General features: G+C 56.7%; 9 protein-coding genes and 1 non-coding gene across 10 annotated transcripts; 6 read left to right on the forward strand and 4 right to left on the reverse strand.

The window, feature by feature from the left end:
* Window positions 1-903: 903 nt before the first annotated feature.
* BDY17DRAFT_302483 (uncharacterized protein) lies at window positions 904-2,364 on the forward strand. Its single transcript, XM_033734423.1, has one exon. The coding sequence runs from the start codon at window positions 1,168-1,170 to the stop codon at window positions 2,248-2,250; it is 1,083 nt and encodes a 360-aa protein (XP_033587408.1). The 5' UTR covers window positions 904-1,167; the 3' UTR covers window positions 2,251-2,364.
* Window positions 2,365-2,541: 177 nt separating this feature from the next.
* BDY17DRAFT_284914 (2,3 dihydroxybenzoic acid decarboxylase-like protein) lies at window positions 2,542-3,782 on the forward strand. The gene is made up of 2 exons (XM_033732101.1): window positions 2,542-2,995; window positions 3,050-3,782. Exons 1-2 carry the CDS (start codon window positions 2,694-2,696, stop codon window positions 3,756-3,758), a joined length of 1,011 nt encoding a protein of 336 aa, XP_033587409.1. The 5' UTR covers window positions 2,542-2,693; the 3' UTR covers window positions 3,759-3,782.
* Window positions 3,783-4,070: 288 nt separating this feature from the next.
* On the forward strand, window positions 4,071-6,165 carry BDY17DRAFT_302485 (putative salicylate hydroxylase). Its single transcript, XM_033734424.1, has 4 exons — window positions 4,071-5,260; window positions 5,313-5,507; window positions 5,570-5,648; window positions 5,706-6,165. The coding sequence occupies exons 1-4, from the start codon at window positions 4,306-4,308 to the stop codon at window positions 5,788-5,790; spliced, it is 1,314 nt and encodes a 437-aa protein (XP_033587410.1). The 5' UTR covers window positions 4,071-4,305; the 3' UTR covers window positions 5,791-6,165.
* On the reverse strand, window positions 5,999-6,099 carry BDY17DRAFT_t31. The gene has a single exon. It is a non-coding gene; the product is annotated as a tRNA-Thr (tRNA).
* A 373-nt stretch (window positions 6,166-6,538) lies between the features above and the next one.
* Window positions 6,539-7,566, forward strand: BDY17DRAFT_235672 (heterokaryon incompatibility protein-domain-containing protein; the record flags this gene model as incomplete). Its single annotated transcript, XM_033730291.1, has 4 exons — window positions 6,539-6,676; window positions 6,719-6,924; window positions 6,978-7,064; window positions 7,164-7,566. Coding segments are annotated over 4 exons (834 nt in total), but the record flags the coding sequence as incomplete, so codon positions are not given.
* Window positions 7,567-8,152: 586 nt separating this feature from the next.
* On the reverse strand, window positions 8,153-9,109 carry BDY17DRAFT_255607 (phosphatidylinositol synthase; the record flags this gene model as incomplete). Its single annotated transcript, XM_033731541.1, has 3 exons — window positions 8,153-8,524; window positions 8,587-8,963; window positions 9,028-9,109. The coding sequence occupies 3 exons, from the start codon at window positions 9,107-9,109 to the stop codon at window positions 8,153-8,155; spliced, it is 831 nt and encodes a 276-aa protein (XP_033587412.1).
* A 572-nt stretch (window positions 9,110-9,681) lies between these two features.
* Window positions 9,682-13,037, reverse strand: BDY17DRAFT_201109 (Spt20 family-domain-containing protein). Its single transcript, XM_033730100.1, has one exon. The coding sequence runs from the start codon at window positions 12,775-12,777 to the stop codon at window positions 9,874-9,876; it is 2,904 nt and encodes a 967-aa protein (XP_033587413.1). The 5' UTR covers window positions 12,778-13,037; the 3' UTR covers window positions 9,682-9,873.
* Window positions 13,038-13,176: 139 nt separating this feature from the next.
* On the reverse strand, window positions 13,177-15,001 carry BDY17DRAFT_302496 (histidine phosphatase superfamily). Its single transcript, XM_033734425.1, has one exon. The coding sequence runs from the start codon at window positions 14,886-14,888 to the stop codon at window positions 13,377-13,379; it is 1,512 nt and encodes a 503-aa protein (XP_033587414.1). The 5' UTR covers window positions 14,889-15,001; the 3' UTR covers window positions 13,177-13,376.
* Window positions 15,002-16,872: 1,871 nt separating this feature from the next.
* BDY17DRAFT_312661 (uncharacterized protein) lies at window positions 16,873-18,198 on the forward strand (the record flags this gene model as incomplete). Its single annotated transcript, XM_033735641.1, has 1 exon — window positions 16,873-18,198. The coding sequence occupies one exon, from the start codon at window positions 16,873-16,875 to the stop codon at window positions 18,196-18,198; it is 1,326 nt and encodes a 441-aa protein (XP_033587415.1).
* Window positions 18,199-18,867: 669 nt separating this feature from the next.
* Window positions 18,868-20,610, forward strand: BDY17DRAFT_302499 (FAD dependent oxidoreductase). Its single transcript, XM_033734426.1, has one exon. It carries the CDS (start codon window positions 19,083-19,085, stop codon window positions 20,346-20,348), a length of 1,266 nt encoding a protein of 421 aa, XP_033587416.1. The 5' UTR covers window positions 18,868-19,082; the 3' UTR covers window positions 20,349-20,610.
* Window positions 20,611-20,613: the final 3 nt, after the last annotated feature.

The raw sequence follows: 20,613 nt of genomic DNA on the forward strand, positions 1-20,613 counted from the left end.
ACTTCCTACCCAGACTGTGAGAAGAGGCACTGATCGCCGTCTCATTAGCTGGCCGCTCGTATCTACGACCTCGAGCTGATTGTTGCCCACCAATGCCATGCATGGCGAATGCGCTGGCAGACATGCGAGTGTGATTCCGGTCTGGCCATCGAGCTATCACCTGAGGTCTCCGCGGGCCTCGAACCTCTTTCGACGATGCATCTGATGCGAGGTAGGGTACGCAGTTGAGACCCCCAAGAAGATGTAAGGATGCCCATGTCAGCTCGAGACATCTATCCGACAAGAGCTAACTGTCTCTCTACTTTCGTATTCCTGCTTCTTCCCCTACATTTACTCCGTACGCGTTCTCTTTATCCTCGTTGTGACTACCAGACGATTTCGATGGAAGACCCTCCAGGCTACAACCGCAACAATCGCGGAAATAACAACCAAAACAACAATAACAATAGCAACAACAACAATAACAACAACAACAATAACAACGAAGAAGAGGAAAGTCCGCCAGCGACCAGTCGTGCACCAGCGCCGTATAGTACGAAGCCCTGGGAGATCAACTTGGCGGCCGCCGGGTTTCTGCCCACAACGAAGAACTACTCCAACCCTGCCGCCAACGAGTGCATCATTTGCCAGGACTACACGGAAATCGATTCATTCGCTTGGGCCTGTAAATTACCGGATCTATGGAAACTGTGCTTCGATGGCGTGGCAGAGCAGAAAGACACTGCCTCTGTGTCGCCACCTGGCTACTTCAACTGCGTCCCTCTGCTGCAGTCTTTGCAGGAAGTGCGGAAAGGTCTTGGAGAGGAGAACACACTCGCGGCGTTTCTAAAAGCATGGGAGCAGCTTCCGCCCGCAGATGTACCGGTCAAATCTCCAGGTGGTGGAGCCAAACCTCCAGCTCCGGGGGGCGGGGCAAAACCTCCAGCTCCGGGGGTTGGAGCCAAACCTCCAGCTCCGGGGGGCGCGGCCAAACCTCCAGCTCCCGGGGGCGGGTGGAAACCTCCAGCGCCGGGCGGAGGGGGAAAAGCTCCAGCCGCGAAACCTGAAGACGAGCTTTTCACAAGATTTGGCCGAGCTTTACTGGACCAATTCGACAAAGCCAGACACGATTTTCGGGAACAGCAACGGCAAAAGCAGCCAGGGCTTCCACAAGTGCCAGAAGGTCAAATGGACTATATCGCGGTCGCACGTTTGATGTACTCCTGGGTCGCATTCTCCTTAATCTTCAGCACCGCTATCGAAAAGGATATGAACACGTTCATTGGGCATTTCAAGAGCACATTCATGACCCGTCGGTTGTCCGATGCCTTGGCTAGCGGCGAAGAAGTCTGCGAGGGTTTCGCCCGAATGTTCTATGCCTTGCTCAACGGTGCGACCGGTACCTCTTACGCGAAGAAGATCAGCGGCTGCACACGTCAGCTAGGAGGCCTCCAAAATCCCCATGCGTCGATGATTCTGGATCACATGTGGAACGCCTTCCCCACTGATGCTGAAGCGATGGGAAGAGGTGCTCCAGGCGTCAAATACAAAATCATAGACCCTACTTGGGCGATCCCCGTCGTGGTCAAAGATACGAACGGCGTCGAACTGCCCAAAACCAGGCCCAGTTCCCGAAGCGTCGAGTGGAGTCTGACCAACGCCGGCCAGGCAGTGTTTCACGGTCCGATGAGCGAGGCTTTGATTGCGGGTGTTCGCGACTTGGTGCATCCTACATGGCTCGCGGAGTATCTCTATACGGACCCCCAGACACTGCCATACAAGAACTTGTATGACATGTATTGGAAAACTCAACCCATCTGGTACAATAAGGACGAGCTCTACTGGATCGACACGGCGACAGTCACGCCTTTCAACACCCGGATGACGTGGCTCAAGGACGCATCCTTTGTTGTAACGTTCAAGAACAACTGTGTACACCAGAGGCTCAACATGCCGGATACCTTCCTGGGTTACTTCAACACGGATTGGGCAACCGTTAAGTCCATTGCCAACAAAACCAGCAATATACTGCCACAACCGAAGGTCGAATGGCAACGGTTTGCACCCAACGCCATGGATCCGGGGGATACTCGTATCATCTGGTCGGCGAAGCTGACGCTGGCGCCCGATGCAACGACGTTCACCAGTGGCACCGTGGTCCTCGCCGGCTACTTCGATGGTCCTGATTTGGAGAGACAGCAAGAAGATTTTGATCCGAGAGCCGAGGGACGGTATCGACCGATTATCGTGTGGGATGTGGTAGTCGAATGAATGCGGGCTTGCCATGGCGAAATGTCGTATGTCAAGAGTGTCACTGAATTGTCTTCACGGCCGAGCATGTTGGACTTTCGTTGTGCGTATCACAAATGGCACCTTGTTTTACGGAGTCCCGCACTCTTTCCTATCTCAAGTTCATCGTGATGGCAACCCTCTGCTCTTGGCCCGGCGCAAGGCTGTCACCAGCCGACGTTGCGGCGGATGGTGCACGGGCCGAGTACCCGGACCGCAACTTCACCCACTCCCTCCTCCGCTCCATCCGCCACGGCAGAGTAAGCGCAGCATCCGCTGTCGACCAGGATGATACCCAAAGCCGCGTCAAGCCTTCCTATGTAACCAGGTGAGCTTCAGAGGCAAGGACTGGACGTCACCCGTCCTTTAAAACCCCATCTCCATTCTCCTTCTTCATTCCAAGCACAATACTCATCGTCATCATCATGAAAGGCAAAATCGCGTTAGAAGAAGCCTTCTGCCTCCCCCGGCACGAGGAAAAGCAGAAATGGTGGGCGGGCTTGTTCGCCGTCGATGCTGAAAAGCACACGCGCGAGATTATTGACATCCAGAAAATCCGTCTCGAGAAGATGGACAAGTTCGGCGTCGGCTACACGATCCTGTCATACACCGCTCCCGGCGTGCAGGATGTGTACGATGCGAAGGAGGCGAATGCCCTTGCTGTTGAGGTGAACGATCACGTTGCAGAGCAGATCAAGGGATATCCCGATCGATTTGGGGCGTTGGCGTATGCTCCACCATTCCTGTCCAGCACTTTGAAGTACAATGCTAACTTTATCAGAACACTATCCATGCACGACCCCAACGTCGCCGCCGCCGAACTCCGCCGCTGCGTAACGCAATACGGCTTCCTCGGCGCCCTGGTCAACGACACCCAACGCAACGACGCCTCGGGCGACTCGATGATCTTCTACGACGACCCCTCCTGGGATGTCTTCTGGCAGACGTGCACGGATCTGGACGTTCCCTTCTACCTGCACCCTCGCAACCCCACAGGCGTCTTCATGGACAAACTGTGGGCCCCGCGGAAGTGGCTCGTCGGGCCACCTCTCAGCTTCGCCCAAGGCGTCAGTCTGCACATCCTGGGCATGGTGACGAACGGCGTCTTCGACCGCCACCCGAAGTTGAAAGTCATTATCGGCCATTTGGGCGAGCACATCCCTTTCGACCTATGGCGGATCAACCACTGGTTTGAAGACGTGAAGAAGCCGCTGGGGCTGGATTGCAAGAGGACCATTCGCGATTACTTCCGCGACAACATCTACATTACGACCTCTGGCCACTTCTCGACGCCGACGCTGAAGTATTGTATTGAGGAGATCACGGAGGCGCGGATCCTGTTCTCCATTGATTATCCCTTTGAGAGCTTTGAGGATGCTTGTGGGTGGTATGATGGGGTGGATTTGGAGGAGGGGACGAAGAAGCGGATTGGAAGGGATAATGCTGCGGCGTTGTTCAAGTTGGGCAATTTTAAGGACTCGAAGGCATAGAGGGATTGCATAGATCGCGAATGTATGATTTCTTCGTGCATCACTGTCATCTGCATTCTACGATCCAGTGCGATTTCACCTGTCATTGACGAAGGATTGACCAAGGCCGCCCACTCGCTGTTTGGCATGAGAGATCCGGAAAGCGGCCAGCGGATGGACATTCACCAGCCGAGCCAAGTTCGATTCACGTATCTCGGTTTGTGCCCGATCAAAGATTTGGCCGCTGCAAAGCGATCAAGCAGAGCGGATGGGGTACACGGCCCGGGTACACATCCGCACCTCGCACCAGCCCACACACCCATGACCCCCAAACCCGGCTTCGGGAAGGCCACCCCGCCAGACATGACATCGGATCGCGATCTCGTTGGTAGCCCCTCCGTGCGGGACGATGGCCGACACGGGAAGTGCATGTCGGCTTATCGCCAGCGCATAGCGGTATAATAAAAGATGGAGAGTACAAGGTAGAGTACACATCCTCTTCAACAAACCCATCCAAGCCACCACATCTCCCGCAATCCGCAGACTATCCACATCTCCAACACAAGCCATGGCGCCCGCGAGAACACTCCAGGATGCCCACTTCACCCCGCTCAACATCGGCATCATCGGAGGCGGCATCGGCGGCCTAGCGACCGCCATTGCCCTCCGACGCTCCGGCCACGAAACGACCATCTACGAGCGCTCCGATTTTGCCGGAGAGGTCGGAGCCTCGATTTCCTGCGCGGCAAACGGCATGCGCTGGCTAACAGAATGGGGCGTCGACATTGAGAAAGGCGATCCCGTCGTGCTGAAGAAGCTCATCAACCGCGACTGGAAGACTGGCGAGCCCGTCAGCGTGTACGACCTCGACGACTACGAGGAGAAGTGGGGCTATGTGTACAACATGTTCCATCGGCAGTATATGCATTCCATGCTCATGGACTGCGCGCTGGATCAGGAGGGCAAGGGGACGCCGGCGAAGTTGGTGTGTAATCACAAGTGCAAGGCGATCGATCTCGAATCCGGCACGGTGACGTTCCACAACAACACCACGGCGAAGCATGATTTGGTGATTGGGGCTGATGGCATTGGCTCCGTCGTGCGGAATCTGATTGGCATTTTCCCCGAGAAGCGGCCAGCCAGCACGAGTTGTTTGCATGCCAACGTCACCACGGAGAAGGCGAGGGAGCTGGGACTGGTGGATTATTCTCTCGACAGCTCGCTGGAGTACTGGGGTGGTCACAACACTGTGAACAAGATTGTGCTATCACCTTGCAACGGTGGGAGTCTGCTGTCGTACTACTGCTTTTTCCCGCGCGAGAAGGGTGACTACGCCGAGCAGAAGTGGGATGCGGATGCACCGGTCGAGGATCTCCTGGATCCCTACCCGGATTTGGATCGACAAGTATTCAAGCATCTCGAAATTGGCGAGGAGATTCGGCCTTGGAGGTTGTGGGTGCATGACCCCTACGAGCACTGGTCGAAGGGCGTGGTGACGATTCTGGGTGATGCCGCACATCCGAGTGAGTGCATGTTGAAGAGCGTGTTGATGAGTCCATTGCTAACTGGCCGAAGTGATGCCTGACCAGAGTCAAGGAGCGTGCATGGCATTGGAAGATGCTGCAGCTTTGGGAATTGTCTTCAGCCCCAAGTACTACCAAGGAGACGTCAAGGCGGCGCTACGGCTATACGAGCAGGTGCGGAAGCCGAGAGCCACGAAAGTGCAGGCTGCTGCTGCTCGAGCACGCGAGAATATCCACGAGCGAATTGGTCGGTTATCACTTATCAATGGTTTGAGAGGAAAGAAAGACTGACTGACATGTTCTCTGCAGGCTTCTCCAGCAACACCGACAACAAACTCTACAGCGTCAAAGACGAGCAGCAGAAGCTGACGATCGAAGAGATGAACAGGTAATGCTCCCATGTGTTTGACCGGACTGAAGAGCGTACGCTGACTGCTACACACAGCTACGACATGTACAAGGACGTCGAGGGCAAACTTGGACTCATACCAGACAACGAAGGACTTCCAGCCAACGGCCTTCCGAATTGATTAGTTTATGATGATACCAGCGTTGTATTTCGACCAGCATATGTTATGTAGATGGGTTCGTGTGTGGATCTTTCCAAACCACTTCTTTACCTCCATAATGTCCAAAAGAAGAGTCGGCAGATCTGAACTGAATGCAGTAGTAGACACGGACACCCCACCACGAACGGAAGCAAAACAGCAAAAAAGAAAGAGTAATCAGAGGGATCAATGCCTCCACCCAGAATTGAACTAGGGATCTTCGCATCTCTTATCGAACCAGTGGGTTGTACTTGGTCGTTACAAGTGCGACGCGTTACCACTGCTGCAGCCAATTATCAGCGGGGAATTAACCAAAATCTAAGCGATTTTTGGACACTCACCGCCATAGAGGCTTTTGGATCGATCGGCTGAGTCAGATTTTGGAATTGATTATATTTATTCGATTTTTCGGGCAAGGCTGAGTGATGATGGAATCATGGTCACGATGCATTGTCTGAACCTCCAAGGCGTCAACCAATGATTCACTCACTTTGATCGGAACTTTGACGACCCCTGTCAATCATTTCGTGCAGACAATGCAAAGGCAGTGCAATGCACGCAGCTCACAACTCATGCGCCTCGATCGAGCGGGGGCGCAGCAGACCACTTCACCCGTCGACGCAACCTCGCAACCTCAGCCTCACTCTCTGGATGAACATGCATATACAACTTGTCGAGCTCAGCGAACATGCGACTGATCAACATCCACTCGCTAGAAATCAAAGACTTCCTCGACCTAACCCAGGTCCCGCCCTACGCCATCCTCTCCCATCGCTGGACCGACGACGAAATCACCTACAAAGACTTTGCCAAAGGCCGCCGGAAATCGAGCGCGGGATTTCGCAAAATCGAGCAATTCTGCCACTGGGTCAAGAAAGAACAACCCAAAGTGCAGGGCTGGCTTGAGCAGGCTGGCCCCCCGCAGCGCGTGCAATGGATCTGGGTCGACACGGCTTGCATCGACCAGCGCAGCTCGGCGGAGCTGTCGGAGGCTATCAACTCGATGTATCACTGGTATCGCGAGGCGGCCTTCTGCGTCGCCTATCTCGCGGACATTACGAATTTCCCTACGCAGGAGCAGTTGGCGGAGAGCGAGTGGTTTGAGCGCGGCTGGACGTGAGTCGAAGCCCTTCTTGTTTCCAGCAGGTCGTTGTTGACGCAGTACCTAGCCTTCAGGAGCTGCTAGCCCCCGACGAAGTCATCTTCTGCAGCAAAACCTGGCGGGAGTTTGGGCGAAAAGGGCGCGGCCAAGCAACGTTTCTCAGCCGACTAGTAATCGGAGCCAAAGGCGCAGACATGACCCTGACAGCAGACACGACGCCGACGCAAGAAAAAGACGCCCACTTCCTCGAGAGCATTTCCCGCATCACCGGCATCGCACCCGAGTACCTGCACCTCCCCTCGACCGTCAAGGCGGCCAACTTCGCCGAGATCCTGAGCTGGGCGGCGGGCCGGAAGACGTCGAGAGCGGAGGACATGGCGTATTGTCTGCTTGGCTTGCTGGACATCAACATGCCGCTGCTGTACGGCGAAGGCGGGCAGAAAGCTTTCATGCGCCTGCAATACCTCTTCATCCAGCAATCCGCCGACGAATCGATCTTTATTTTCCGGGATCGCGATCCCCCGCTGAACGTCACGGGCATGCTAGCCGTCGAGCCCGCGCAATTCCACCACTGTATCAGCAATGACCGAAGCAGGCGCGCGCTGCAAAGAGCCCCCTACTACGTCACGCACAAGGGGCTCTACATCGAAGGCCCGGTCTGGACGGTGCACCATGCAGACAAGGGGGCGGAGCTCTACCTCATGGCCCTCAACTGGCGCGCGCGCACCGATTCCACAGCCCACATGGCGCATCGCGTGGCGATTGCCGGCGGTCCCAAGCTCCGCGGAGGAGAAGACGCCGTGTGTTTTGACGAGGAGCGCGCTCTCGTTGGCTTCATGGGGCAGCAGTGCTTCATCCTCTTGCACAGCGGGAAGGATGGGCCGACGATGCGGGCACATTTTGGCGCTCTGGTTGCCTGCGCGCGCAGGACGGGCCGGGTTGAATGCGATGCAAAGCCGAAAGTGATGCAGTTTTACGTGCGTTGCTTCTGCGTCTGACGGAGACCTTGCCGACCCGTCAAGAACTCATGAATGTCATTTCATGGCCAGGTCGAAACGATACTTCAGACTACCTCACCAGCTCAGCCAAACCAATCAAGACCCTCGGTAATTTGAAGGAACTCACAATCTCTATAATGCCCAACCGCCAAACACCACGCTAAACATCAAGTCGACTCCATGAAAAGACAATCATAGCCCCGTTAGAAGGAAAAAGTCCGCAAAGTGCAACTATGGGAATGGATCATGCCCTCTTCTTTCCCCCAAGTCCAGCTTTCTTCCTCTCCCTCCGATCCCCCTCAGCCAACCATTTACTCGCCTTAACAAGCTGGATGACATTTACCCACTGCTTGAACGCCATGACAGGCGCACTGACAATCGTCAGAATCCAAGGGACCGTGGAGTCCATCTTGTTCGCGCGGGCCATTTCCATTGCTGCAGCGGAGAAGGGCGAGGGGAACAGCAGAGACGGCGCGGGATGGAAGGGTTCGGCAGGGGTGGCGAGGTTGTTGCCTGGCTGGAGGAGGGCGGGGGTGATGAGCGGGCTGCTGAAGCAGAGGAGGTAGAGGGCGATGAAGAAGAGTTCGTTGAGGGCGCAGGCGGTGAAGAGGACGGCCTGTGGCATTTGTGTTAGTATGCTTCGTCCCTTTCGCATGACCGCGGCTAGTCTGGACGCACCTTATTCGTATAGTACAAATTCATGATCCGACTCCGACTCGCGCTGACATTCTTATGGCTCTCCCCCTGCCCGCCCATGGCAAGCGTGGCATACATGTGGATATAATGGCTCGCAAAGTCCAAGCTAATCAGACACTGGAAGATCATCGAGTAGGCGGGCTTGGCCGTGGCGAGGAAGACGAGGAGGCAGGTGGTGGTGCAGCGGTCGGTAATCATGTCGAGCACGGCGCCGAAGCGCGTGGACTGGTTGAATTTGCGCGCCGCCCAGCCGTCCATGGCGTCGAGGAGGCAGGAGATGGAGTAGAGGAAGCTGCAGCGGCGGGGGTGCAGGGGCATGAAGTAGAGGGAGGCGAGGGCGAGGATGATGCGGGTGTAGCCTGGGGGATGGAGTTAGCTGACTGATTGAAAGGGTGAGGGAGTGGGATGGTAGCCGCCACGTACCGATCAGATTGGGAGCGAAGAGGAAGATGTTCTCATTTGTTTGATCTCTGCTCTCCGCCGATTCCTTGAGGTGTCCGTTCATACGACCATTCGCATAGCCGTTGGTGTGTTCGTACTCGGCGGCCGAATCCTCATCTTGCGCCGCCATGGTTTCTTGCTTCACGGGCTGTCGCGGCGATCGTCGGGGTGGCATGTCTGTCGAAGAGTGGGAAGAGGCACAAAGACGGAATGAAGAGGAGATGGAGTCGCTAAAGCGCTGGGGTCAGCGTGCGCTGGTGTCTTGAATGTCTGTCGGGAAGGGCACGCGCAACGCGACTCGGCTGTCCACGGCTTCGGGGTAGGGGTTTCTTGAACACAGGTGTGGATGAACAAGAAAGAAGGTAGAAGGTAGGAGGCGATGAAGCAAGCCTTTTGTTGAAAAAGGTTCGGAAAGAGAGGAGGGAAGTAAGTGATAAGGAGTTGGACGGAGACGATGATGGAGGCCAGGCAGTGCAGGCATCTCACCTCCGTCGCCAAATTTCTTAAATGGGCGCCGGCCGTTGCAGCCACGCGCGCGCCGAGACCCTGCCCTAGCCTCATCTGGCAAGCGGTTCCCAGGGCACGAGATCAATCTTATCAATCTCACCTCATCATGCAATGTCTTATGCGGGTATGCCGTGTTTCAGAAAGTACAATTCATTCTAACGTCTCAATACTAACACACACACCGTAGCGAGGTGTAAACATTACCCGCGCACCCGCGCACCCATTCTTCAACCAGAAAGCAATCAAAACATCCCTCCTCTTCCAGTCATTCTGCAGCACCTCCCTATCACACATGCAAACCACACTCCGCACGACCCAACTCTACTGTCCCTGCCCCTGCTGCCCTCCAGAATTCCCCCGATTAACCGCATTAGCCATAGCAGCAAATTGCGGCCCCAACCCTCCCGCACCACCACCACCATCCCCACTCCCATCCGGCGTGCCCGCGCCAAAACTCCCTCCATTCGGCATATTGAATCCCATCCCGCCGCCGCCTCCCTGCTGCTGCTGCTGCTGCTGCTGCCGAAGCTGCTGCTGCGCCTGCTGGCTCTGCATCTGCGCCAGCATGGCTTGGTTCTGGCGCAGTTGCTGCATATATTGCGGATTTGGTTGGGAGCCGGGGACTTGTTCGTGGTTGCCGCCGGCGGCGGTGGCGTTGCTGCCTCCATTCTGCTGTTGCTGCTGTTGGGCAGCCTGCGCGCGAAAAGCCTGTTGTTGGCGGGCGTTTTGTTGGCGCAGCATTTGCTGCTTCAGGAGCTGCTGGGCGGCCGGGGGAAGCGATTGAATAATCTGAGGCGGCACGTTGTTCAGCCCGCTGTATTGCTGCGCCAGGCCCTGGAGTTGCTGTTGCGCGTGCGAGAGTTGCGCCGATTGCCGCATGGCGGCGAGCTGCTGCGCTTTGGCTTGCGCACTCGCAAACTGCATCGGGGACATTTGGTTTGGGTCTCCTCCCGCTTGCTGGGGGTGTGCGTGGCCCATTTGAGGCGTAGGTTGCTGCATGCCTCCCGGACTGCCGGCCTGACCACCTCCGGCGTTGCCCATCTGGTTCGCAGCATTCATCTGGTGCTGTTGCTGTTGTTGCTGTTGGAAACTGGCAATCACCTGAGCCTGCTTAGCCTTCAGTTGAGCGGAGTTTTGCTGGATTCTATTGTAGTAAGTCTGGGCCGCTTGCTGGTTTCCCGCCTGGCGAGCCGCGTTCATAGCGTTGCTCAACTGCAGGTTCATCGCACTATGCTGCTGAGTGATATTCTTGAGAAGTGACAGCTGCTCGGGATTGAACTGTGCAACTTGCGACGCCCCGTTCGCTTGTCCCTGCTGCATGGCATGTTGCTGTGCACGCAAAATCTGCATCTGCTCGGGCGTCAATTGACTTTGATTGCCCATTTGTGGTGTCTGCATCCCCATCGGCATGTTTGGCGTGCCTTGTTGCATCACCGATCCGGGGCTGCCAGGTTGCATGCGTGGCGTCTGGCTCATCTGTCGAGGCATGGCTTGCGCCATCGCCGGTGTGCCCTGCGGCATTTGCGGGGTGTTGTTGCGACTGCCCTGATGTTGTTGACTGGCCTGTCGGATCATGGGGTTCGCCATCGCGCCAGAAGTCGGGCGTTGAGGGCTGCCGCCACCTTGGCTAGACGTCTGCGCCATCGGGAAGCCGCCTTGTGCCGTCATTGGCGACGAGTGGATCATCGGCGTCTGATTCCTTACTACAGGGCTTGACTGTGTTGCCGCACCCTGGTTTCCTTGCTGGAAGCCCTGCTGTCCGTTCGGCATCATCCCGTTCTGCTGTGGATGACCGTGGGCTTGATTCATAAGTGCCTGCTGTTGCGCTCTAGCAGCTTGTTGCTGGCGGAACTGTTCCTGTCGCATGAGGGCGATGTTGGCCTGGTTCGGTTGTTGCTGCTGCGCGGCTTGCTGCGCCGCCAAGATCTGCAACTGTCGTTGTCTCTGCGCCAGTTGCTCATTCTTCTGCTGAATGGCATTCTGCTCCTCCGCTTGCCTCTTCTCCAACGCCAGCCGCGCCTCCTCCTCTTTCTTGGCACGATCGGCTTCCTCGTGCTTCTGTCGCACCATTTCGATGGTCTTGAATCGGGAGAAGCCAAGAGAAGCAGCGGCGTTTTGATTCTCATTTGCAACTGCACCAGCGGTGGTTGGTTTGAGGCGCTCGTCCATGATGAGCAGCCTGCGCTCACTCTCGGCTGCTTGCGCATCGTCAGCCGCCACTTCCGCGGTAGTCCTCTTACGAGTCTTCGAAGAAGGTGGCTGAGCTTGGTGGAGAGGGTGTTGAAGCATATCGAGCACCCTCTCCGCGTCTTGCGGATTGTCGACAGGTTCGAGGTAGAGAGGCGGTTCCGTTGCAACCAGCAGATCCGCTTGGAACGAATATAGATCGCCATCCTCCAGACACATCTTCTGCGACTGGGTGACGGGGCCACGTGAGGTCTGCGTCAGGGGGGTCGGAGGTGCGAACATCTGGGGAGTGGGCGGGGCTGCGGTGGGAGCACCATCAGCGCCTCTCTTCTTGTTACTTCGCATCTGATCCGCGGGAGTCTTCATGAGGATCATCATCTCTGCATGTTGTGATAGAGGCGTCGGGTGCATGACCACGGTGACAACACTGGGTCCATCCTTGTCCCTTGGTCTTTCGGGTGCCGCCATGTTCCCGCCGTGGCTGTCTGCACTCTCCAGCTCTAGCGCCTGGTCCGTGATCGCTTTGCTCGGATATGCGACCATAGGAGATGGGGTAACATGTTGAGTATAGTTGTGCATGCCAAACTTGAGATTTCCATCATTCGCCGTCAAGTCTTTCCTGCCCTTCTCCTTGCCCGCCTTGGCGCGGTGGTTGTGTACCTCGACAATCAGGCAACCATCATACCACTGAATGGCACCCGACAGCAGCTCTTCCATCATCTCATGCGGCACGGTCTGATGCTTCAAATGGCGAAGGACGCACTTCATGGGGGAGTCGTAGGTCCAGCTGACGTCCTGGCCTTCAAAGCGGAACGTCGCATCGTAGAGGTGGATGGTGAGCGATGGCTGCTTGCCGTAGAACTTGTCCAAGATGTACTGCGAGTCGCGGACGAAGGGTTCGTTCAGCTTGCGCCGTTTGTTGCTCTGCTCCGTGGCCGCTTCCATGGCATTCTGCCGCTTGGAGATGGACGCTGGTCGGGGGCCGTCGCGGCGGTTGCGAAGGGCTTGCGCAGGCCGAGTGACTACTGTTGTAGCCATGGTTGTTGGAACTTCCCGTGTGACGGGTGGGAGTGAGGCGAGCGAGAGTGGGTATGGCTAGCGGTAAGAGGAGCGCGAGGTCATCGCGGGGGCGCAGTGACACAGCGGGAGTGCTCGCTCATCGGGAACCACTCTTCCCCATCTCCCTCTTCTCGATTTAACAAGAGCCTTCGTCGACGTCCTCCACGTCGGTATGCGCACGCGTTGGTGAAGAAGAATACAATGGGAGTGAGGGTTGCTCAGGCAAGAGTAGATGCGTGTTGCAGGCGGCATGCGCAACAATTGACACGTGAGGCCGCCAGCGCTTCAAAGCGGCGGCTGTTCCCGCCGCCCGTCGCGAACCTTATTTGGTGCTTGTGCTTTGTTCACTGCACAAACATCACATTTACAAACACGACTCATCTCTTTTGAGGACCTGTCATGAAGAGACAAGGCAATCACCCGTAGATCGAACACTACAAAAATGCTCGTTGCATTCACACACTCGACAAACAACCCCTTCTTTCGCCTTCATACATGAACCTTTGTCCATACGCGTGCGTCTATACCTCTAGAATCTCTGTCTCTATTCGAAGCACAACTCTCGACAAAAACACTGGTCACAACCCTGGCGGCCTGTCAACCACCGCACTCATCGTCGGCTGCCCCAGATTCATTACACACTCCTCCTTCCAGTTCTTGGGCGTGAAACTGTCGGCGGCTTCTTTGAATGCAGCCAGTGTACAGAAGCTTTCGTCGTCCTTGTAATGTCGGCCCTGAGGCTTGCAAAAGGGAATTGTCAGGGGTTGATCATTGTATCGGAGTCTGACAAAGTACTCGTCGAGATTCTTGCGGTCGGTTAATGGCATTTCGGCCAGAGGTGCGCGGGGAGAGCTCGGGGTTGGGGCGAGGGACGATGGGAAGAAGGAACTCCACCATGTCCTCTTGCTGTCGGGCCTGATGGTACCAGTGGGAGTGTTGTTTCCTGCCTCGCCGTCCTTTTGCTTGAAAAGTTCAAAGGCGATGGAGCTGGTGAAGCCAGGCCACTTGTCGTTGTAAGGATCGAATGCGCCGAATGCAGCAAGCGTCGCTGCGACGGTAGTATCATGGCATCCCGCCATGCTGATCTTGAATGGCTCCTCGCTGGGCTGCTGCTTAGCTGCGGCCATTGTGTGCTCCACCATTCGCTGCACTAGGTCTCCGACTAGACCTCCGATGCCCAGTTTGCGGTACTCATTGCTCTCGGCATATCCCCCGAACCATTCCTCAACACAGATCTTGTCGATGCCGGCGCGAACCTTCTCGTCGTAGAATTCGCTCGGCAATCGAGTGTCTTTGCCATGAGCCAGTGAGGCGTGGACTGAATCCATCACACCTGACAAGCGCGGATGGGAGTCCACCTTCACCACGGGCGAGTCCTCAGGCATGTACTTGCCAATCTTCTTGTTGATGTATTGAAGTTCAGGCCCATCGTTGTACAGCTTTGCGGCGCGATCAGCAAAGCCACGTGCCAGTTCGCGGAAACGTTTGCATGCGCCTTCGCTGGGGACGAGCGTCTCGTCTTGCCATGCTCTCGTCATTACCGCGGGTGCAGGCGCTCCATTGGCCCGTGTAGAAGAAGGGTAGAGGCCGTTGAATGCTTGCTGCACGCTCTCCAGGGCGCGAACAATCGGTGTCGATCGCAAGTACACATTCGAGGCGGACTGGACGTCGAAGGTGGCTGGGAGAAAGGCCAGTTGGTCAACGTAGAGCTTCCGTGTGCGCTGTCCAAGAGCGAGAGTGGTCTCGCGACCGCGATCGGTTAGCTCGCCAAGCTGGCATATGCTATCGACCTCCCCTTTCGATCCAGTGTTTAAGCTTGGCTGGTCGTCTTTGCCGAGTGATTCTATGCGCCTTCTCCATTGCAGGGTGTCCCATGAGCCATCCGCCTCCAGGATTGCCGATTTCATGTCTTTGGCCGCACTGCAATACGGCCAGAAAGGTGCCAGACCAGCATTCTGAAATCGAGTCGATACAGGCGTCCGCTCTCCGTGGCGCAGAAGAATCTGGACTTGTCGTAATTCGAGACCGGCCGGATAGAGCTTGGCCAACTCCTCGGGAGTGTAGGGCGCGCGAGGTTTCAGCGTCGTCATTGCGATTGGTGTTCTCCGCAAGTCTCCGTGAAATCAGGGAGACCTGCACTACAATCTTATCATGATGTACTTTCGGTGAAGATCAAAGAAGTGTCGGATTTCGCGGGAGAGTCATTCAGCCGGGCCATCCCTGCACCAGCGGTCAAAAATTTAAACTTTCCCGGCATTGGCCAACGACATCGGCGCGTTGGAGAACCTGCGCCGCGGAGTTTCCTCATTCGACCTAGCCGCCTGCCTGAACATCTTCACTTCACGTGTCGTCCCCTGCAAGGACATCGGCAAGCCAGAAATGGGCAGCCTGTACATCTGCACGGTCTGCCGCGCACGAGAAGGTATCCTTCGCAGAGGCGCGCTCGCAGGACGTCCTCAGCGGCTATGGCAGTCTTCGAAACGCGACCTGCAACCGGCGCACTTTCTCACGCCTCCTTCGCATGGGGGAGCGCCGAACGCCGCGAGACAGCTCCGAACGTGTGCACAACAGCACGTTCCGCTTGGTCGATACTCTCGGCAGCCACTAGAGTCACAGCAAGTACCAATCGGTCGCTACTCTCGCCAGCCATTGGAACCCCGGCAACTTCTGGATCGCTTGTCCCCTGACCATGGCCGAGCGCCGGACCAAAGCACTGCAAGCAGTCCAGCACCAGGGCAGCCTTCGCCACGCAAGGGAGCCACAACTGTGTCGAGACCTAGATCAAACACGAGACCGATGCACGCTGCCGAAGCGTCTTTTAAGGCGTTTGAAGATGCTACATCGCCTAGACCCGGCGCCAGGCTGGACGACTGGGCAGCATTAGAGCATCTCTTGGAATTCGGCCGCCTGAATGTACGCCCGACGGGAGAACGCGGGCTTGTGCCATTCAATTTCACGAGGAAATGTTTCAACTGGGTAAAGCACGTCAGCGATAGGTGGGTGCGGAGTACGCGCTCGGAAGAACTCTCCGCCAGGGCATTACGGCCCTCGGAGGCGCTCCGCGCAGTGGCTGCCGCATCGCATCCTTACTGTCGGAATACATACCCCAGCACGCTGTGGCGAGTGTCTTCTGCTCTGTTGGAACAACAAACAACAGAAGATGCGAGCGATCCGCAAAGCAGCCTCGCAAGTGTCACTGAGCTTATGACGGCCTGGAGTCTAATCATGAATCTCGCGACCTCAGTCCCTCTCGCCAAGGCCGTTCAAAAACGTACTCTAGACTGGGCACATCTTCCGGATGCTAACGAGTTGACGCAAACCCTTCAAAGGGAACAGCAACCGGGTGGTAATAGCACAGTGCCGTTTGAGAGTGCACTCAACCTTCTCGTCCCGCCGTATGTTTTCCAGCAAAGACGCGATGCAGACCAGCCGATCAACAGTGCTCTATCAGTGTCTGTGAAAGAAGATTCTTCAACATCCGCGACGAAACAGCCTTCCCCAATTACAATCCAGGACGCTCCGAGGCTGGACTCACATTTTGAACCTTTCGACTACCCATCTGCTGCTCTCGTCACACTACACCTACTGGACGGACTCAAAAGACAGCCCGGCGGTGCGACAATGATCGCGCCATTCACACCGTGGATGTCGTTGATGGAAACGATACATAAACTCACTGGCGATGACAGCGTACCACCTTCATTGCAAAACAAGATGGATACGCCAGGGAAACGGCAGACCTACGCGCCTGTGATCCAGAGCTTTGCGCGGCATCAACACGATGTCACTCCTGATCCATCTTCAATCACGTCGGCAACCGATCGTTCGGCTTCGCAAACGACCGAGCCTGCAGTCCCGAGTACAGGCATTTTCGCAGAAGAAGCGGGCTTCGAAACCAAAGCCCCAACCGCACTCGATTCCTCTGACCAAGCAATCTTGGATCCATTCCTGGAGGTGTGCAATGTACGGCTCGGTCGCGCACGGGAGCGCAACGACATCCACGCCGCCGAACGGGTGTACCGAGAAGTGCAAGAGTTCGGCGACAGCAGTCCGCAAACTCGCATCCCAATCGAAATGTACGAACACTTCCTCTTCTCCTTCCAGGCGCTGCGCCATGGAGACAACATTACGACTGTTTGGAACGACATGATCAAAGCTGGACACAAGCCGACGACGAGGACATATACCATCATGATGAAGGGGAATCAGACCATGCGGGACCTCGACACCATGGAGGCATTCTGGGAAATGATGCGGCAGGCTGGGCTCCAGCCGGACGGCTATGCGTGGAGCACGAAGATCTTTGGCTTGCTGAAGAGCAAGAAGAGTCAACACTTGAAGCTGGGTATGGCGGCGCTGGAGCAGATGGGACAGGAGTGGGTGACGGCAGCGACGCAGGCGTATCATGGCACGTCAAAGCGAGGAGGGAAGAAGGGCAGCCAAACGCCAGCGACCCCAACGCGAGTCGATCGACAAGAACTTCTGACGAGGTTCCCGGAGGAGCATGTAAATGGGATTCCTCGCCCCAACGCGGTGATCATGAACGCGGCAATCATGGCGCTGGCTGCATCGCGCGATTCTCTGATCTCCCAGGCGCTTCAGTGGGGTCGTTCTTTCGGGATCGAGCCGGATCTCAAGACATACAATGCTCTCATCAACGTGTCGATGCGCCACGGGTCCGCGGACGAAGCCATGAGCATTCTCAAGAAAATGAAGGAAAGGGGCATCCAAGCCGACAGCACCACCATGACCGTGATGACGTCTGCCATGTTCGAAGGCGGCATCTTCGACGGTTTGGACGCCGAGGAAGTCGGAGAGCGGGTTGTGAGTCTTATGCGGGAAGTCGACCAGTTCTCCGAGGGCGGAATGGACGAAAAGGGCTACGCGCTCATCATGGACCGCTTGCTAAAGCGGTACAACAACCATGCCGCCGCGCAGCAAGTCCTCGAACACATGCTCGCCCGCGGCCTGAAGCCGAACGCCGAAATGTACACCATCATCATGACGTCTTACTTCCAACAGTCGCCGCTCAATTTCGCAGCCATGGAGAGTCTCTGGTCTCGCATCCGCAGTGAGAATTCAGGCTACGGCGCCCTGCTGGACAACACCTTCTACGACCGCATGATAGAGCTGTCGGCCCAGCATCATTCCGTTATCGGCACCAAGCAAATGGTGAGCTTCATGGAGGCGATGGAGAAGGATGGGAAGAGGCCTTCTTGGCGGGCATTGGAGGCCGCTGCGAGAGCGCTGGACGAGGCGGGCGAGCGGGATCGGCTGGCGTTGTTGGTGGATCGGGCGAAGCGGCTGCGAGAAGACGTGCCGGATTCCAAGCAAGCGTATGGCGTGCGAGCGTTTTGGGATTTCATTGCATCGACTCATCTCGGGGGTAGCGTGGCGTAGAAGTAACCCTCATCAGATCGCCGACAGGTTGTCAATGATGCAAAGAACCTCTCCTGGTTCCGGCCATTTACCCATCTCTATCCTTCTTCCCCTTCAAATACTCCTCCATCCGCCCCCGAAACACCTCATCAAACTCCTCCCACCGCCCAACCCCATCCTCGGCAATCGAATGCCAAACGGGAACATGCTTCGTCCAAATATGGCACCCAACTTCCGGCCATTCCCCCGCAGCACCACCTCCCCACCCCTCCACCGTCACAGCCGCAACATGCGTCTTCTCAGGATACAAAAAATACTGCAAAATGACATTACACCCGCACACGCCGCAACACGTGCGCTCGGAAATGTACACTTCGTCCGCCGCGTTGCCGACCGGTGCGCGCCAGGTGAAAGGTGGGGTTTTGAAGGTCCAGGTTAGGGAGCTTTTGGGGATTCCGGTCCAGGCTGTGAAGGGGGCGCCGGAGACTCTTTGGCAGGTGAGACAGTAGCAGTAGTCCAGGTGGGTGGGGAGGGAGGTGGAGGTGTAGGTTATTGAGCCGCAGGCGCAGCTGCCGGTTAGGAGGGGGGGTTTGTCGGCCATGGGTTCTGAGAGGTCAAAGTGGACTTGCTGCGGGATGACGCATGGTTGTGTTTCTGCTTGGAATGGAGGTCCCTGCTCGTTTTGGAGCTCTCGTGCAGTTGAATCGAGGCGATGGGTGGTGGAGGAGGTGAGGTGATTGGGGAACTCCGCTTTTTATTCCGCGCTTTATTCCGCGCCCTGCAATTCCGCTCCGCCACACGCACATATAAACCGCAGCCTTGCCACCCATTGACTCCACTCAAAAACACAAACCAAACAACCACAACCACAACCATCCACCAACCAAAAAACCTCCATCCCCACAATGGGCGGCTCAACCACCACCTACCCAGGCTTCCCCGTCCCAAACCCCACAACCTCCTACTGGCAACTCCCCCCGCACCGAATAGCAAACCACCGCACAACCCCCAACCTCCCCACCACAACAACATTCGACTACATAATCATCGGCTCCGGCATCTCAGGCGCAGCCACAGCCTACAAACTCCTGCGCCGCAACCCGTCCACCAGCATCCTCATGCTCGAAGCCCGGAGCGCCGCTTCAGGCGCCTCAGGCCGGAACGGAGGCCACTGCCGCGCCGGCTGGTGGACGAATTTCAAAAAGTACGCAGAGGCTTTTGGCGAGGAGGAGGCGTTGAAGTTTGAGGCGCTGGAGGAGGGGAATGTGCGGGATATTGCGGCTTTTGTGCGGGAGCATGAGGTCGAGTGTGATTTTCGCGCTGTCGAGACGGCGGATTTGGCTGCTACGGAGGCGGTGTGGGAGGAGGCGATGGAGGTTGTGCGGTTTCGGGAAGATGTGAGGAGGCGGCGACCTGATGCTGGGGATCTATCGAGTGAGCGGAAGTTCTGGGTGGGCGAGGAGGCGAGGGAGCGGTTTGGGATTGAGGCGCTCGTTGGCGCCATTACTTATCCTGGCCATACGCAGAATCCGTATCGCCTTGTTTGTCGCATGCTCGAGCTGAGCCTGGACATGGGCCTGAACTTGCAGACCAACACGCTGGTGACGGACGTCTCGCCTTCCACCACTCCAGACGGTGCGCGACAGTGGAACGTGCGAACAGAAAGAGGCACCGCCCAGGGCAGACAAGTAGTCCTAGCGACAAACGCCTACACCAACGCCCTCCACCGCAGCCTCGGCGCAACAGGCTTCCTCACCCCCTCCAGAAGCCAAGTCACCGCCCTTCGACCCGGGAGCAACGCAACCGGCAACCCCGCCCTCCGCGGCAGCGCAGGGATCGACGACTTCGAAGCAGGTGGCTACTTCTTCGCTCGTGAGCCAGGTCTCCAAGGCGAGGGGGACATCATCTGGGGCGGCGGGCGGCCGGTGTCGAAAACGAGGGAAATGGGCATCACGGATGATTCGACGGTCCATGCGGGGATTGCGGAGTACCTTCACCACGCTCCGGGCCATTTGTTTGGGGAGAAGGCGTGGGGGACGGAGGGGGAGGTGTTGAGGGATTGGACGGGGATTGTGTGCTATACCCCTGATACCTTTCCACTTGTTGGGGAGGCGCCGGGAGAGGAGGGGTTGTGGATGTCGGTGGCGATGAATGGGCATGGTAGTAAGTGATTTCCTATGAGGCGTTTAGTGATCTTGACTGACGTGCTTGCACAGTGGCTATGGCGTTCCGATGTGCGGAGGCCTTGGTCGAGATGATGACGACGGGTCAGAGGCCCGAATGGCTGCCGCAATCCTTTCGGGTGGAGCGAGCGTGGGAGAACGCAGGGCCCACGCTGCAGAAGTATCTGAAAGTAACGTGACGATGATGGGATCTGCAGCACTGCCCTGCACATTGGTAGTGCACAATCGGGCGTCTGGAGTAGCAAAGTCGTAA

Source organism: Neohortaea acidophila (genome assembly GCF_010093505.1).
Source record: "Neohortaea acidophila strain CBS 113389 unplaced genomic scaffold BDY17scaffold_9, whole genome shotgun sequence".
NCBI lineage: Eukaryota > Fungi > Ascomycota > Dothideomycetes > Mycosphaerellales > Teratosphaeriaceae > Neohortaea > Neohortaea acidophila.

Coding starts and splice junctions, on each gene's coding strand:
- BDY17DRAFT_302499 (XM_033734426.1), top strand. CDS start 19,083: ATGGGCGGCTCAACCACCACCTACCCAGGCTTCCCCGTCCCAAACCCC.
- BDY17DRAFT_201109 (XM_033730100.1), bottom strand. CDS start 12,777: ATGGCTACAACAGTAGTCACTCGGCCTGCGCAAGCCCTTCGCAACCGC.
- BDY17DRAFT_302496 (XM_033734425.1), bottom strand. CDS start 14,888: ATGACGACGCTGAAACCTCGCGCGCCCTACACTCCCGAGGAGTTGGCC.
- BDY17DRAFT_302485 (XM_033734424.1), top strand. CDS start 4,306: ATGGCGCCCGCGAGAACACTCCAGGATGCCCACTTCACCCCGCTCAAC. Junction 5,261..5,312: donor GGGTGATGCCGCACATCCGA/GTGAGTGCATGT, acceptor AACTGGCCGAAG/TGATGCCTGACCAGAGTCAA. Junction 5,649..5,705: donor ACGATCGAAGAGATGAACAG/GTAATGCTCCCA, acceptor TGCTACACACAG/CTACGACATGTACAAGGACG.
- BDY17DRAFT_302483 (XM_033734423.1), top strand. CDS start 1,168: ATGGACTATATCGCGGTCGCACGTTTGATGTACTCCTGGGTCGCATTC.
- BDY17DRAFT_284914 (XM_033732101.1), top strand. CDS start 2,694: ATGAAAGGCAAAATCGCGTTAGAAGAAGCCTTCTGCCTCCCCCGGCAC. Junction 2,996..3,049: donor GATCGATTTGGGGCGTTGGC/GTATGCTCCACC, acceptor TAACTTTATCAG/AACACTATCCATGCACGACC.